Raw genomic sequence first — 16659 nt, 5'->3', positions numbered from 1 at the left:
GCTGGGCACGCCTTACGTACTTCTCATACATTTCCTGGACCTTTTGTACCAGTTCCTTTGCCCTAGAGGGGCTCACCTGGCGCAGCTGATAGCGCTCATGGTCGGCCTTCGCCGACTGGGTGCGCATGGTATTCCCTGGGCTCGCCATGTAAGTCAGATAGAAAATGTTTCTTAAGTTGGAATGTGTTTGCGGAAGCGATGGAGTGCTTGACTCCGAGGTCGTTTGACCGGTTGGTCTAAGATACCAAAATTGTAACAAAGCTTGCAGTTGGCAAGCAGTTGCGAAAAAGGAAATTATCCAACGATAAAAGGTGGTATTGATAAATACCGTTTGGTATTGGAAGATTATGAATAGTTCTTGGATGTACCGTTGGTACGATACCGTTGGCCCGGTGAGCCAAGGGCCGCCTTAGCGGCGTTACATATGGTCGTTCCGTTGAGGTCCGTTAGTACGAGTCGTCAGTTTGTCTAGGTACGCTATACGCCTGCAGCTTTCTGTGTACCTATGTTGAGCGGCAGTTAACCTGCCGTGTGGTTACACCTGGACCTGCGATTAACCTTTAGGATGCTAGCTGTGTAAGTAGTGTGATAGCGGGCATCCCCGACGGGCATTCCGCGGACTTTCCCATCACGTTGAACAGACAACATTTTGAGAGCCAGCCATGTCAGGCGTAAAGGTCTCAGCAGGGGCTGAGCCCTACGTGTCGCATGCGTCCTTAGTTGAGACGGCCAAGCGCTATCTGACGAAGACCAAGTCACAAGAGCTCCTAATTCGCTCAACGATACTGATCTTCGTATATCTTCTGGCGTTCTGCGTTCGGCTGGTGGGATCATTGTCAAGATCTTCCTGCCCGTGCTGTCCTAATAGGTTCTCCTATTTGCGCGCTATCAGAGCCCGTCGCTTTTTTTCTTTAGCTAACTTGAACCTGTCATGGCTTGCATGTGGTGATCATGCTGCCTGTTGACCGTGTCCCCCGTGTCCCTTTCCTGTATTGCAGTTCTCAGTGCTGCGCTACGAGAGCGTGATCCATGAGTTTGACCCATACTTCAATTATCGTAGCACCATTAAGCTTGTTCAGGAAGGGTTTTACGAATTCTGGAACTGGTTCGACGCGGAGTCATGGCACCCGCTAGGTCGCGTGGTCGGAGGCACGGTGTACCCCGGCCTCATGTTTACGGCAGGGATCTTATACAAAGTGTCAAAGTTCCTCACGGCGTGCATTAAGCTACGGGACATCTGCGTCTTCACGGCGCCATTCTTCGCCGGCAACACGGTACGTGAGCACTGTCGCCCTGGCGCTGTGGCTCGACGGACTGGGGCTCCTCCTCGCAACCAGCCGTCGATGACCTATAGGATTGCAAACGCACTTACCTTTCGTTGGAAAAAACACTGGACCTGTTCCACATCTGGATTGGCGGATGTCACCCGTTAAAAGCACACATCCGGGGGCCCGAGGAGGTATATGGCAGTTGGCCGTACAGGGCCGTACGGGGACCCACAATCTTCGCGACAGCGCATCAACTTTACCGCTCCGAAGCAACCACTCAATTACGACTTGAACGAACCTGCCCCGAACACGCTTCGTGACATCTGTCCACGTAAATATGCTAGGCAGTCCTGCTTGAACTCCGTGAACGGCACCGGGCCCCCGGGCGGAGTTGGCAGCTCACCGTTGCCTAGGCGCGGCCCATATCACCGGCCACAGCGGCAAACCCCTCGCCCCCCGACCTATCGTTGCGTATCTGCTTCTCACTCGACCCCAGGCGATGATTGCGTATCTGTTTGGTAAGGAGCTCAAGGACACGGAGACCGGCCTAGTGGCCGCAGCACTGATGGCCATCGTACCCGGTGGGTGCCTGGCTGAATGGATGGATGGTAGGGTGGGTAGATCGGCTCCGGGGCGAGGTGGGAAGTCCGGGCGGGTCCCGAAGCAGGCTGGAAAACGAGACCGGTGCCAATCCTCACGATACGGCATCACCACACAAGACCCCCTTCCATACTTCCTGCCACTCCCGGCACCCGCAGGCTACATCTCCCGCTCCGTGGCGGGCTCCTTCGACAACGAGGCCGTTGCCATCTTTGCGCTCGTGACCACCTTCTACCTGTGGGTGCGTGCCGTGAACCAGGGCACCATTGCCTCCGCCGTGCTTGCCGCATTCGCCTACCTGTACATGGCGGCGTCCTGGGGTGCCTACGTCTTCATCTCCAACCTCATCCCGCTCTACGTCATCATCATGTTTGTCAGCGGAAGGTGGGTAACACAAGTGGGGGTAAAGAAGCGCTGATGAGAAGAGGTCGTAGCATTATCATTCAACCAGGAACTGCTTCTTGTTATAGCTGGTGCCCTGAAGCCCATCGCAAGGCGAGAAATTTCGCGGCCTGGTTCCCTTGCAAGCGTCAAGTCTTGACGAACGGTGGTTATGGTTGCACATTTTTGTATTGACGTACATCCTTACATTTCCACCGAGCCTTTCCCAGTGGGCTTACGCCGTTGCAAAACGAAACAAACACGTGTAAGGCCATGCGCCGGTGGGCTGGATTGGTCAGCGACAAATTCTTTTGGCCAGTTTGGCCGGTCGAATTAGTGGGTGGTCTGTAGGTAAAACATTCAGAGCCCGGCTGGTTGGGCAGAGGCAGTTTTCCTGGGTGACAGGAGCGAGCCGGGGTTCCACGTATCGTACCCAGCAACGGTGGTAGTGCAGACTGCAGCATTTCGGAAGTGCACACGCTCTTGTCTCTAAAGTGTGGTAGTGTGATTACTCTGTTGGCTGCTGTGTATGGCTATTCACCGTTTCCTGGACTACACCCCCGCCGGGGTTTGGGACCTCCCCGCAGGTACTCTCGGCGCATCTACGTGGCCTACACCACTTTCTGGGCGGTGGGCAGCCTGCTGGCGATGCAGGTGGATGGGGTTTTTGGGAGTTAAGGGGGGCAGCTAGAGGGGAACGGGAGAGGGTCTGCGGAATCGCCGTTCACTTGATGAATACACGGTGTTGGACCCGGTGGTGGGTTGTGTAGTTGTGGGAAGGCTGAGGTCTGGCAGACAGAGCAATGGGGAGACAGAGGATGGTTTTGAGGAGGCCGCCTTCGGGCGATGTGTCGATTGATTGATAGGGAATGCAAATAGGCCTCTGGTTGGTGGTCTGGTGGGCTGTGTGTTGGTTGACGCTGCTCGCCCAGGTAAGCGGATTGGGTTGGGTCGGGTCGGGAGTTCCTAAGCCCAGGTCCAATTGAAGGATCCAATGGACATTGCAATCAAGCAGCATCGGAGGAAGTGGCGGAAAGGGGGCGCATGGGAGTCATGGGGGCAATCTTATAAGCGGCGGATGCGGCAGTAGCAGAGCACACGGGCACAGGGTTGGAGAACACCTACCTTTTGCGTTGATGCTGGGTGGTCAGCAGCTTAGCCCCGTGATGAGGCCCTTCACCATCGGAGTTGGTGGAGACGACACTAAACTATAACTTTAATAGGTTGGTGTGCGGTGAAGGGCCATACCCGTGGCGGGTGACAGACCAGTGGGAAAGATGTCCCGTCATATAAATGCCCTTTTGTTGCATTCCGCAGAACTGTTAAAACCCCGCACCCACCATATTCCAAACCGCCCTGAAATCTCGTTCGCAATAGTGTTGGGTTTAAGCTAGGTTTTGGTTTTGATGTCCAGGGGGGAATTATAACCTTGTTAATGCCAGCAGCACTTGCCCGCCTTTGGGTGGCCCTGTTCCTCCGCTCGCCCTCCAGGTTCGCTTCATCGGCTTCAACCACGTGACCTCCAACGAGCTGCTCTCCTTTAACGGAGTATTCGTAGGGCTGCAGGTACGGGGGGATGCCTGGACAGAGCTGGAAAGCAGTAGCAGCAACAGCTGCTGCTACTGCTGCTGCTGCTGCTGCCACTGTTGCAGGATGAGGGGAGCCGGGAATGGTAGTTGATTGGTCGTGTCTGTGTGTGTTGTGTTTGGGGAGAAGGGTACAGATGTTACAGATATCCCGGTGTTTCCTGGGGGGAAGTTGGGCGGGGAGATGCTGGACTCTGCGGCAGCACGTGTGCCTGTGTTGTTGCCAGCATCTGAGCAATCGACGCTGCTCGCCTGTCACGCACGGGTCCCCTCGCTCCCTCTTCGCTCTCAGCCCAGTTAATTGCTGCCCCTGCCAGTTGTTCCTCATGCAGCTTCTTCATCTCCACAGTTGTGTCGTCATGCATCTCCATTTGGGCCACTGAAACCCTCCCCTGCCAACTCTTGTTTCTGAAATCCGGTCCCCGCTCATACCCGCGCGCTCATACCGCTGGCAGGTATGGGAGGCGATTGTGTTCCTGCGCGCCAAGTTGGGCTCCAAGCAGTTTGGTCAGCTGGTCTACCTGGCAGCCGTGTGCGCCGGGGCTGTGGGTGCAGCGGGCACTTCCATCCTGGTGCTGAGCGGCAAGCTGAACCCATGGACCGGACGGTGAGGATGAGGGGGATAAGGGAGGAGGGGAAGGGAGAAACTGGCCCATATCCAGAGCCGTCCATGGATTCGGGATAGGGGCTGGGCTGGCTGACTGGCTGGTTCGCGACCCTCCGGGTATTCGCGTTCGGGTCTCGTCGGGGTGCATTTGTCTTCTCCTTATCGTCACTGTCAGAGTGGGGTTGGGGTTGGGAGTGTGGTGATTTGCAAGTTCATAGGGAGTGGAGGTTGGTTGGGGGGATTGCAATGCGGTTAGGTTTATTGTCATTGATGCGTTGCACCATGGGGTTTGCTTTATGGAGGTGCGCGCGTGTAACCATGCGTGCGGTGACGGGTTGGAGATGGGAATATACGCAGTAAGTAATGGCGTTGCTGTTTGATGACCAACCGTTAACCCGCCTCCCCATACTGTCCCCGCCATACCCCGCACTCTCTCCCGCCCTATCGCGATACACAGCTTCTGGACGCTTCTGGATCCTACCTATGCCAAGAAGTTCATTCCCATCGTGGCCTCGGTTTCGGAGCATCAGCCCACCACCTGGGCCTCTTACATGTTTGACCTGCACATGCTGGTCTTTGCCGGCCCGGCGGGACTGTACTTCTGCTTCAAGCGCCCCACGGACGGCACTATTTTTCTCATCGTCTTTGCCCTCACCGCCATCTACTTCTCGGGTGGGTGGAAACGAAGAAAGGGGTGATTTTGATGCCGAGGTCTATTGCACCATTTCCCCTCCGTGATACTGGATCTCTGTCCCTCCTGTCTTGTTGACCGTGTCCTTCTCTCCACGCCGTGCCAGCTAGTTGCTCCTATTCAACCCCCACGTGCCTCGCATGTGCCATGCACTTCGTCCTGCTCTCGTCTGGCCGGCTGCTGCATCTGCCCTGTCGTGCCCCTTGCTTGCCCTTGAACGCGTTAAAATCCTTTCTATGCCTCTCGGCCGCTGCTCTCCTGCCTCTGTTTCACACACCAGGCATCATGGTCCGTCTGATGCTGGTGGCGGCTCCAGCATTCGTGCTTCTCTCCGCCATCGCCATCTCCAGCACGCTGCAGTCCGCAACTAAGGAGCTGCGTGCCGCCGCGCCGGCGGACGCCACCGCCGGCGGCCCCGCCGCCGCCACGGGCGACACCCCCAAGAAGCGCTCCTCATCAAAGTGAGTGGCTGAGGGAGAGAGGCGCAAAATTGGTGTAGCCACTGGTCCGAGCGTGCTCTGCCGCCCCTGGCTTGAAATGGGTCGTGCAAGGAGAGCCCGTCCCGTCCCGCCTCTTCATCTGCCATTGCTGCGCCCGTCCTGACGGTTTGCCTCCTCCGGCTCCTTAACAGATGCGCCCCCGCCCGTCCCGTGTTGGCATGCCTTCTTCTAACGCGTCCTATTTTTCACTTCCTGCTTCCCGCCCTCCTCTCACCTGGCCGCCCAGGCGCGCTGCCGCCGCCTCTGGTGAGGCCGCCTGGTCCACCGGCAGGGCCCCCAACCTGTGGATCCTGGCCCTCACCGCTCTGGCCATGTGGTCCTTCTCCAACCATTGCATCTGGGTCACCTCGGAGGCTTACTCCTCGCCGTCCATTGTACTCATCAGTGGCTGGGGCCCGCATCGCCACGTGCTCGATGATTTCCGAGAGGCATACTACTGGTGAGTGGTTAGATGGGGGTGGGTGGATGGAGGTGCGAGAGTGAGTGGTTGGCTGGCTGGGTGATGACGGGGTTAGGCGGATGGGTTAGGTGAGCGATCCGGCGTGGTGGAAGACCCGCCGGTGATGCTTGGCTCGGCTCATTTATGCGGTTTTTGTGTCAACAGGTGCTGCACTGCGCCGGGGCAGCACGTTCTGTAGCTTTTACTACACCCCGCTGCAACGCCACCCCCACGGCTGGGAGGTACTCGTGTGCTAATCATACCTTTCTTTTGTCGGGCCAGGCTGCGCCACAACACCGCCCCCGACGCCAAGGTCATGTCCTGGTGGGACTACGGCTACCAGATCACTGCCATGGGCAATCGCACCGTCATCGTGGACAACAACACCTGGAACAATACGCACATTGCGACAGTGGGTGCGTTGACGGGAAGGCGGAAGGGAGACGGAGGGTGGATAGGGGGGATTGGCCTAGACCGGTGGGATGCCTGCAGAGGAAATGATGATGGTAATGCTCAGTGATCGCACGGTGCTCCATGACATGTGTGGTGCCTGGAATGTTGTAGGCCCGTGTCATCACATCCGCCTCCTGTCACCTTTCCCGACAACCACTTCCACGACCTCCACCATCAACATCCCACGACACGTCCGCTGTACTCCCCGCCCACTTCCCCACCATCTCTTATGCAGTTTTTCCGTTCCGTTTTCCTCGACTCTAGCACCACACGCACCACCGCAGTTTGGTGTTTGCAATGCTGCGTGTACAGATCCTCCCAAGAGCCTGCCACTCGTCTCCGCGCTCTGCCTCAGGTCGCGCCATGGCCTCCAACGAGACGGAGGCGTACAAGATCATGCGGCAGCTGGATGTGGACTACGCTTTGGTCATCTTTGGCGGCATGAGCGGTTATTCCTCCGACGACATCAACAAGTTCCTGTGGATGGTGCGAATCGGAGGAGGCGTGTTCCCGGTCATCAAGGAGTCTGACTACCTGGCCAATGTGAGAGCAGGATGGGCGACAGGGTGGGCCGCTGTAGGGTTTGTTGCTTGCCAGCTTACTTCTGCTATATTGCTTTCGCCTCTGTTCTCGCCTCTCGAGCTGCTGGGTGCTGTGGCTGATGGGGCAGTTGCCCGACGCTGTGTTCCAGGTTGCTGGCTGGCTAAGGCTGGTGCTGGGTGCTAGAGGCTTTTTAATTCTGGAGCATTTTCCATGAGGGTTGTAGTGTGCACAGCAGTCCGTGCGGATTGTGACGGGTAATTCTTGATGGCACCTCAACTGGCTATACTGTACATGCGTACACAATAGCGGAAGGAGGACTTGGGAGGGGAAAGATGTCCGCAGGTAGCAGCTTTTACCGGGGTTATGAATGGTAAGACAAGACTTCCGTGTGATTCGGTGTTCTGGTCCGTTGGCACCGCGCTTCACGCGCACGCGTACGGGTGACTCACATGGGGTTCACGGGGAGTGTTGGAAAGTGACCGATACTCACATTCAAGCGGAGTATGAGGGCCGTAATAGGACCGGCGGGGTCTGGCGCTTTGTTAATTCTAACAGTATGCTGTCATGCTAGATGCCCTATTCCCTTCTCCTCCATGCGCCTGTGTCTACCTTGGAGACGGAATGGAGCACAACGACACCACCCTCTCCATTTACTTCGTTAAGCTTCCTTCCCATTCACCCCGGTTGCCCTGCGCACCTCACCGAACCTGTAGGGCGACTACACCGTGAGCAGCCGTGGCACGCAGACCATGCTCAATAGCCTCATGTATAAACTGTCATACTATGATTTTGGCAACATAATGACGGAGCAAGGCAAGGGCACCGGGTACGACCGAGTGCGTAACTATGAGATCGGCAACAAGGACGTCAAGCTTGACCACCTGTACGAGGTACGGCTGTGACGTTAATCTGGGCTTTGCGCTATCGTGGTTTTTGTCCTGCACCCAGGAAAATGGTTCAGCACTTCTGGTTCTCTTTTGCCAATCCTTCCGCGGATGGAACTGCCTTTGCTCCAGATCACCACGTTTGACGCCACAACTTGCTTTTTGGCCTCTTTGTGCGCATCTCCCTCGTGTTGTGTTTTGCCGGTAGGCTTTCACCTCGGAGCACTGGATCGTGCGCATCTATCGCGTTAAGGATCTCGAAAACCGCTTCTAATCTGCTGCGACGTTGGCGGCGACGCACAGGATCATAGTGAGGAGGTATCGCGGGGGGCCACGTCCCAGCTTTATGTGCGCTAGCTGCCCCCCTTGCTAGACCCCTCGACCATCAGCTTACTAGCCGGGTTGTAAAAGCGCCCCGTTTACAGGTGTCAATGCGGCAAGGCCAGCCGTGTCGGGGTCTAGGGGTAGTAGCCTTATGATGTGGTCATCTACAGAATAATGCTGGACAATGCAGAGTAATGCTGAATTTGCGCTATGCCCAGCCATTTGCTTCTCCAATGCAAATGTCGCAGAGCTGAGAATTTTGGGCGCCGTGCTGTCTACAGCATGTTTTGAGGCTGTGCTCCTGGGAACCAGGCAAGACCGTCCTTGGTGTGCAGTGAATTGTTGTGGTGCTGCTGCACTCAGGTCGCGTCAGGAGGTCTGTTGGGCGACGGGTTGTGTGCGGAAGCATACCGGTTGTGTGTGTCATGCTGCGATTTGCGCTTAAGCATGATGACGATGTGGAAGGCCATCGCGTGTATGCGTGAACACGAAAGGAGGACGTCTTATAAACGATGCCATATACATTGCGTGCGCATGTTGCAAGTGACATGGAACGGTCGACTGGGAAGTTTGGAAAGTACTCGGCAACTCGTTCGCCCAAGTTTGCGCGGTCATGCTCTGTACAAGCTGCAGTCGTTTTGGTGGGACTCCCAAGCCAATACGGCGTGTAAATTGCCACACACTTACACGGCGCATCCAAGCTTGGAATGTCCTATGCACACTACGGATTTGCACACTGGCGACACGAAAAAGGGCAATAACCCACACTGCTGGCTCCACTGGTGTCGCGCACGATGCACATACATGCATTGGCACGCCATATTCTTACGGTACTCCTTAATTAGAATTACAGGCACTGCATAAATTTCCCAACGCTAGAGAACGGACAGGACTTTACTTGCAGCCCCCACCCGCAAAAAAGGGGCATTGCGACCTGGAAGAGGGCGCATCCGCTGCATTTACCTGACTTGGCTACTTCCTTAAAAAAAAGGGCCACCTCTTAAGGAGGTTAGTTCTGCATTTTGTATGGAAACGCTTGTGCTGCGACATTCGGACTTGGGAAGGGGACACACACCGCTATTACGTGGACCAGCCTTCCCCGGAGACCATGGCGTTATATTTCTGAGCCTGGAAGGTTGTCAGCACCTGACCACGGGGACGCGGGGCCTACTGCGGCGCACTGGCTCACCGCAGCCACTATTGCTAAAAAAACACAAAGCATGTCGTGCACACCCCGAGGGGAGTGGACTGTATAGGGCAGTCACGCAAGAAAGTTAATAAGCTGGTTACATCATGATTACAGCGGTAGTTTCAACCCAGCGTCGAATGTACCGTTTAATAATTTCCCTTGGGAAGAAAACGGTAGTGACCCGGACCCCACCACAGCCATACACACCCTATTCAACACCTCACCCAGCCATGTAAACCACAAACGAAGCCACAAGTTCAAGCTGCAACCCTCCACTTAGCTGACAGGAGCCCCTGGGATGAAGCGAACACATTGAATCATCTGTCTGCCATGTCGGCATGGTCGCCCAGTATGAGCGAAAAATTGCCAATAATCCACACCCTGAGCCCACCTTGTTAGCACTTTGATTACACCACGCATAGAACAAGTCTCCAGCTAGATGTTTGGAACGGCTGGAATGTCCAGGTTCAATTGCGGCTGCCTTTTACTCTTTCTGCTTCGGCGCCGCCACGTCCTCGGAGCGTACACCAACCACCTCCTTCAACCTTGCAGACTTGCCGATGCGCTCCCGCAAGTAGAAGAGCTTAGCGCGGCGCACGCGACCGCGGCGCACAAACTCGATTTTCTGGACTGCAGGTGAATGAACCGGCATGACAAGCTCCACACCAACGCCTTGGAAGACACGGCGAAAGGTCAAGGTCTTGCTGCTGGCGCTCCCATGCTCGGCGATGATAAGACCGTCCAGGGTCTGAGTTCGCGTCTTGCCATTGCCTTCTTGGACTGCTAGGCCAACCTTAACGCTATCTCCAACAGTTACCGAAGGAAGATCCTTTTTTAGTTGGGACCTGGACAGCTCCTGCGTCAGGGTGTGCAGGCTAAGCTTGGCCTGCACAGCCACCGTGCGCCTCCCAGCCGTGAAGGGCCGAACAACTGGACGTGATGCGAGCATCCTTCTACGTGGCAGTGTTGTCAATACAATGACAAATGTTGTTCTGATAATTCATCAATACCAAGCAACTTGCAAATGTACGGCGGGCCCGCAACCTCAAGTAAACAAGAATGTAGAATCCAGTGCTATCCCTTCCTAACTTCCAGCCCCTTATTGCATCCCTCGCGTAGACGTCTGCGGAATTGTTTTTGAAAGGGAAGGCTCCATCTTTGGGTTTGTGCAATTGCTTACTGCTCATCAGCGAAAAAAGGATTAGTTCTTTGCTGCACTCGTTGAAGCGCGCTAAACCCTAAGAACATAAATTTACACAAATGCTGCAAATCTTGGACGAGACAAACGCGAATGCTGCTCAGGCTGTGCTGATTAATGCTTTGCATGGCTTACGCGAGGCATTCCAAAGGCCCTGTGATAAGCAAACGCTTGCTTGTGTAAGGATGTCCCTATTGGTTCTTTCGGGTCTTCGTCACCTCGTTTTTCCATACAGAAAGTCCTTGGGACTGCGAGGACAGCGAAGAAGGTGAACTCAATCGTTCTGCTCCTTCAATTCTCATGGTTTTCTAATGATGCTCTGGCCAATGGCGCGCATATTTGCACGACATTGGGACAAGAGTTTGTCGCTGTAGGCCCAGAGCTAACTACGCCGATGTGCCTTGCCATACGGCACAGCTATGGCAGCGAAGAAACGTATCCCTAGTCTGATCCTGCAGCATCGGCGCTACCATCACAAGCAGCAGCTGGTAAGGAACGGTTCATAGACCCGGCCCTCCGGATCAACCAGAGGCGCCCTTTGAGCATACAAAGACGCCGGTCTAGCACCCGCAAAAGCTGCACTGGTAGTCACTACACGGGGACTGCAGCGCTCTGTAGCCCTCCCCGCAACATCCTGCAGGGATGCATTTCAGCATTTATAAAGACTTCGGTTGAACTGTGAAGTGTAGACTTCGATGCGTGTCAGAAGATGTTTCTTGGTATTTTGTTCCGTTTTGTTCCGGTTTCGGAACGTATATATATTTTACAATAAACGATTTTGACGTGCTTCGGCACAAATGTTAAAATTGGAAAAATACAGAGAAGATTAGCATGGCCCCTGCGCAAGGATGACACGCACAAATCGAGAAATGGTTCCAAATTTTTTGTCAAAATCGCCGGTTCGAACCCTTACGAACGCTTAGTACACATCCACTCATTTTTTTGTTTTTATTCCACATTATCATTTCTGTATATTCTGTATATTTATCTTATTCCGGATATCTCTCATCTCTTATTATAGGCACTTTCCCGGCCTCCCTTTTTGCGCGCCAAACAGGCCAAGCCGGTGACATCCACCGAAACGTCATCAATCCACACACAGGTCCCTTGACGAATTTCGGTGCGACCGCAAGGAAATCCAAAACACGCGACAGCATTCGCCCTTTATCCCGCAGAGGCTGGGGTCATATCTGAAGCGATGAGAGGCGTCCTACGTCCCACACGGCGGCGGCAGCCTATACACCACCTGGTTGGCCCCGAGGAACTGCAGCCGGGCCAGCCCCACCTCCAGGCCCCCGCCTCCTGAGCCGCTCCCCTGGAGCATCACAGGCTGTCCCGCGGCGGCAGCGCCGCGGACACTAGGACCCCAGTCCGCGTCTTGGTCCACGTTGCCCTTGGGACTCTGCAGGGCCGGGGGGTCCGCGGCCTCCGAAGCGTCACCGATGCCGCCATTGGGCGTGTCTCTGGCCAAATCAAACCGCGGCGTTGTCTCCGCCGTCCGCCATTTCACCGCTTGAGCCTCCAGCCAGTGAAGCGTCGTCGCCACGCTGCTAAATGGCAGCGGCTGTGCAGCAGTAGCGCCAGCAGCCGCTGCCCGTAGTGGGTCGCCAGGGTCGATGTCGCTCATAGCAGCAGCAGCAGCAGCAGCAGCGGCGGTGGCACCGTCAAAATTTGGATCCACTTCCAACTCCGAACCTTTTGCGTCCGAATCTGGATCCGTGTCGGAACCGGAGTCCGGGGCAGGTTCGGGCGGGCCTTGGCTCTCCCGTTTGTCCTCCTCCTGCTGCTGCTGCTGCTGCTGCTTCGCAGCTGAAAGCCTCCAGAGCTGTAGCCAGAACCCCTGGCTCCGCCGCCACTGGGAAAGGAAACCGCCGCCGCTACAGCCGCCGCCGCCATCGATATCATCATCGGCGCCATAGCCGCCGCTGGCGGGGCCACCTCCGCCGCCACCCTCACTGCGTTCGTTGCCGCTGCTGCCAACGTTGCCAGCACTGTCACACCTGCCGTACAGCTGTGCCTGTTGTAGCAGGTAGGCGATAAGCTGGGGATAGGTCTCAACTGGTGAAGAGAGGGAAGAGGGGGAAATGGAGGCGGCGTCCGCTTCCGAACGTATCCCTGGTGGCGGCTCCGCCACCACTGCCGGCCCCGCCGCCGCCGTTGCCTCGGGCAGTGGCTGTGGCAGCAGAAGTGGCTGCTGGCACAGCGGCAGCAGCAGGCGGCGGTGCGGGAAGCGGCGCGGGAAGACGCAGCAAGGGACGAGCGCGAAGGGCTTGCCGTACTCGAGCGCGAAGTCCAGAATGGCATCTGTGGCTTGATCCGGATGAAGTCCCACAACCTGCATCACATCACATCACATCACATCACATCACATCACATCACATCACATCACATCACATCACATCACATCACATCACACAAATCCCCCCCCGATGGAAGGGCCCTTGTAATGAGGGAGATGACGTGCTGGAGGGGAAATGGAATAACGAAATATGAAAATACGAAGGAAGGAAAGAAGGAAGGAACGAGGGATAATGCATGTGGATGGGTGGGTTCCGGAAAGGGTTCGAAAGGGTTCGGAAACACCGAGACGGAACGAGATCCGTTCAAATCGAAATCCATCCCCCCTCCTAGGGGTTTGGGGGCAATAAACGATGGAAGCAAAGGACCACCCAGTCTGTATGAGGGGGAGGGAGGGACGGAACCACGAACAAGAGAAGCTGATGCTGAAGGGTTGGGAGGGGGGGCGGGAGGGAGGGATGGAGGGAGGAAGGAAGAGGGAGGGGTGAGGAGGGATCTTGACCGGAGGGGTGCGAACGGTGGGGTTGTGGGAGAGAGGGGCAGTAGAGAAGCGAACAGGAGCCAGTGATCCCGTCGTTTCCAACCCGCACATTGTCGCAGTGAGCCGGTTCTTACTACCACCACCAGCACCAGCAGTACTAGCACCACACAAAACACCAAACCGCTTCCCCGGCTGACTCACCATTGAGCAATTTCTCAACAGCTCAGCTACCGCACCATCGCCATCGCCATCACCATCACCATAACCATCAGCAGCAGCAGCAGCGTCAGAAGCACTACCACAGCCGCTAAGGCCACCGCCACCGGCTAAGGCTGGTCGGCGCCAAAGCCGCGGCTCGAACCGCCGACGCAGCTGGGGTAGCGTCAGCCCGCCTCTCTCCGTCGCCGCCCCCGCCGCCTCCGCCGCCCCCGCCGCCTCCTTAATCTCCCTGAGTTGCCGTCTTGACAGTTTTGCTGGTCGGGGCTCTATCAGCCAGGTTGTGACGCCGTGGCGAATCAGCAGATAGAAGGTCAGAGAGCCGCGGCCACCTAGGGGGGGAGGGGGGGAGTTGATGAAGTTTGGATGAAAGAATACTAGATACATATAATCGCGAGTAAAAACATGCCTGATCTGGTGACAACTTTGTGTATATGAAGGTTCTGAGTTCGATCCCCGGTTAGACTCTGCCGTTGTTCGGGAGGTCTACATATGGATTCAAACATATTAGGAAATGACGTAAACAGGAAAGAGCAGTTGACGGTAGTGAAACGGAGGGAAAGAGGTGGAGAGGGGGAAACATGTACGACGTCATGACGCCCTCACCCGCAACGTCGAGTACTCCAGTGCCCGAGTTCAGAAAGTCCCTGCCGTACGTCTGTACGAGCCAGTCGCAGAACACGGCGGCCCGGCGGCGCTTGGCGGCGTCACCCACATCGTGTACGAACCCCTGCTCTGCCGCGGCGGCAAGCCGTTGGGCGCGTCTGAGGGCCCCTCCCGGATGATGAACGATATGATGTGTGTTATAGAAAGAACTCTGGGCGTTTAAACTGGAACAGGCAAGCGGGCAGGCGGTGTGTGTGTATATATGTGTGGTATGTGTGTTGTCTCGCGCCCCCGTCTGTGCGGCGGCTCCCCCTCCCTCCGAGGGCCCCCCGAACCCCGTCATGTCGCGTACATCATGTGCAAACAGCCGCACCCACCGCAACAATCAGCCTTTTATCTGACCTGGACTTGGCGTACAGTTGTTGCACGCCTGCCGCACCGCCGCGCTGCGGCGGGTGGTCGTACCGACACGCTCCGGCGCCGCCGCCCTTCGGGCAGCGCCCCGTTGCTGCCCAATACTTGCACACCAGCGGGCTGCCGTTGCCGTTGCCGCCGGTGGCGGTGGCGGCCGCAAGAGCCCTAGCGGCTCCGTCGCGGCTATCGCCGCCATTTTCCGATACAGCGACCCCGGGTGTTACAGCTGCAGCAGCGGTACGGCCCCAAGTGCCGCCGCCGTGATTACCCCTTGATCCTGTGGTACGACCTTCAACCTCATACCCAACACCCGTTGCCGTACATATGCTTACGCCGCGGCCGCCAGCGTCAGCGATTCCGTCTGCTGCAGCATCACCGCCGGCCTTCTCGTCGCTACTCTCGCCGCCGTTTGCTTGTTCTCTATCGCTGGTGTTGCAGCTGTCAGCCCCCCCGACGGCCGTGGCGGTGGTGGCGACGGCGCCGCCACCGCCGCCAGTCCCCAAGTCCGCTACCGCCCCCCGGCACCGTCCGCCATTTCCGCTGTCTTCCCCGCGTGCGAGGTGGCTGACACCACGTCGATGCGGTACGAACGGCTGCTGCGGTACGAACGGTGTGGCGGAATGAAGGGCGCGCCAGCTAACCACCACAACTAAGCTCCGAACGATAAAAGTACGGACGATGGCGGTGGCGGCGCCGCCGCCGCCGTTACTGTCACCCCTGCATTCATAGCGGCCGACGGCTCGAACCGTGTCTCCCAGCCTGCGACGGTGTACAAAGCGCTCTGATTGGGGGGAAGGGAAGGGGGGAAGAGAGAGAGAGATGCCCCCCGGGTTGTCCTGCAGACATTCGGCCACAGACTGACCCACAGACAGACTCTACAGACAGACTGACAAGGCTGTAAGCCCCTCCTAGGCGTGGAGGGAGACGCAGCTTTGCGTGCTAAAGCAAGCCGCTGCAAAGCCAGCTACCGCAGTCCCCCTCTCACCTCGGCGCCGCGAGAATCTTTCCGGTTCCCCTCCCCCCATCCTCCCCTCCTCCCCCCCCTCCCTTCAAGAATGCCTACTGGTCAGTTCTGCTTCATGTACATTCTTTCCTTGGCAGCAGCTTCAATCGTTCGAGGTTCGTCTTTCCCCCTCCTCCCCTTCCTCCCCTCCTCCCTCCCCCTCCTCCTCCCCTCCTCCCCCCTTAACCCACTTGATAGTGTCACGAATAGATCGAACACTCTGCGGACTTAGCTGCTCGCCCTTCGACAGCATGAGAGGCGGCGGCAGTGGTGGTGATGGTGGTAGTGGTGGAGGGAGGCGCGGAGGGAGGCGTTCTCTTGGTTTGGAATTTTGGGGCTTTGGGATTCGCAGGCTAGGGCATAGGGACATAACTGCAGTAGCAGTTCATGTTTACAACGCGTAAGACGAAAGGCAATGGCGGGCTGGCTGGTGCCGGATCGGTGGCGGCAGGGGACCCGGCCAGGTTTGGGGCCCAGCAGCAGCCCGCCGCCAGGTACAGGGGCAAAGAAGGGGGCCAAGGTGCGCTTCGGATTTGCATTGCCGTACAGATGACTTACATGCGTTCCGCGAACGACAAACGAAACAAGGGAAGCCGTCCTGGCGGTTGGGTTGGTTTGCCATTCGCAACCAACTAACCACCCGAACTTTGAGAATTAATATTTAGCTTTTATGGCTGGCATGAGTTCTTGTGGGCTACACCACTGAGCACTGAGCAGTTGGGAGGGGTGAGGCCAGATGGAGCGTCGGAGATTGAGGTTGAGGCTGAGGCTGAGTTTTATCGAGAGCTCTCGCACAACGGCCGTACAACACCACTCAGCGCCGGACTCTTTTGGAGCTCACCGCCTTCACTAGCAGCTCCACCCAACAGAGCCTCCCTTCGTCGTTAGCAGAGAGCTTCAGGTCGAAGAACACCTGCCACGTCGTCGCCGTCAGCATTCCCATGCAAATTCTGTTCAAGCTGCTGCGACAGCTGAGAC

General features: G+C 56.8%; 3 protein-coding genes across 3 annotated transcripts; 1 reads left to right on the top strand and 2 right to left on the bottom strand.

Annotated features, from left to right (window-relative positions):
* Positions 1-662: 662 nt before the first annotated feature.
* On the top strand, positions 663-8270 carry VOLCADRAFT_83836 (uncharacterized protein; the record flags this gene model as incomplete). The annotated part of the gene is made up of 14 exons (XM_002956874.1): positions 663-824; positions 999-1274; positions 1765-1849; positions 2027-2252; positions 2837-2903; positions 3741-3815; positions 4291-4442; positions 4900-5114; positions 5414-5594; positions 5860-6072; positions 6355-6488; positions 6881-7068; positions 7782-7958; positions 8161-8270. The coding sequence occupies 14 exons, from the start codon at positions 663-665 to the stop codon at positions 8224-8226; spliced, it is 2217 nt and encodes a 738-aa protein (XP_002956920.1). The 3' UTR covers positions 8227-8270.
* A 1282-nt stretch (positions 8271-9552) lies between these two features.
* On the bottom strand, positions 9553-10433 carry prpL19 (plastid/chloroplast ribosomal protein L19). Its single transcript, XM_002956840.1, has one exon. It carries the CDS (start codon positions 10412-10414, stop codon positions 9950-9952), a length of 465 nt encoding a protein of 154 aa, XP_002956886.1. The 5' UTR covers positions 10415-10433; the 3' UTR covers positions 9553-9949.
* A 1440-nt stretch (positions 10434-11873) lies between these two features.
* On the bottom strand, positions 11874-16624 carry VOLCADRAFT_119544 (uncharacterized protein; the record flags this gene model as incomplete). Its single annotated transcript, XM_002956839.1, has 5 exons — positions 11874-12998; positions 13644-13990; positions 14265-14422; positions 14667-15457; positions 16523-16624. 5 exons carry the CDS (start codon positions 16622-16624, stop codon positions 11874-11876), a joined length of 2523 nt encoding a protein of 840 aa, XP_002956885.1.
* Positions 16625-16659: the final 35 nt, after the last annotated feature.

The sequence above is a fragment of the Volvox carteri genome (assembly GCF_000143455.1).
Source record: "Volvox carteri f. nagariensis unplaced genomic scaffold VOLCAscaffold_66, whole genome shotgun sequence".
Classification (NCBI taxonomy): Eukaryota; Viridiplantae; Chlorophyta; class Chlorophyceae; order Chlamydomonadales; family Volvocaceae; genus Volvox; species Volvox carteri.
The sequence above is the reverse complement of the archived record's forward strand: the minus strand, read 5'-3'. Positions and strand labels throughout refer to the sequence as shown.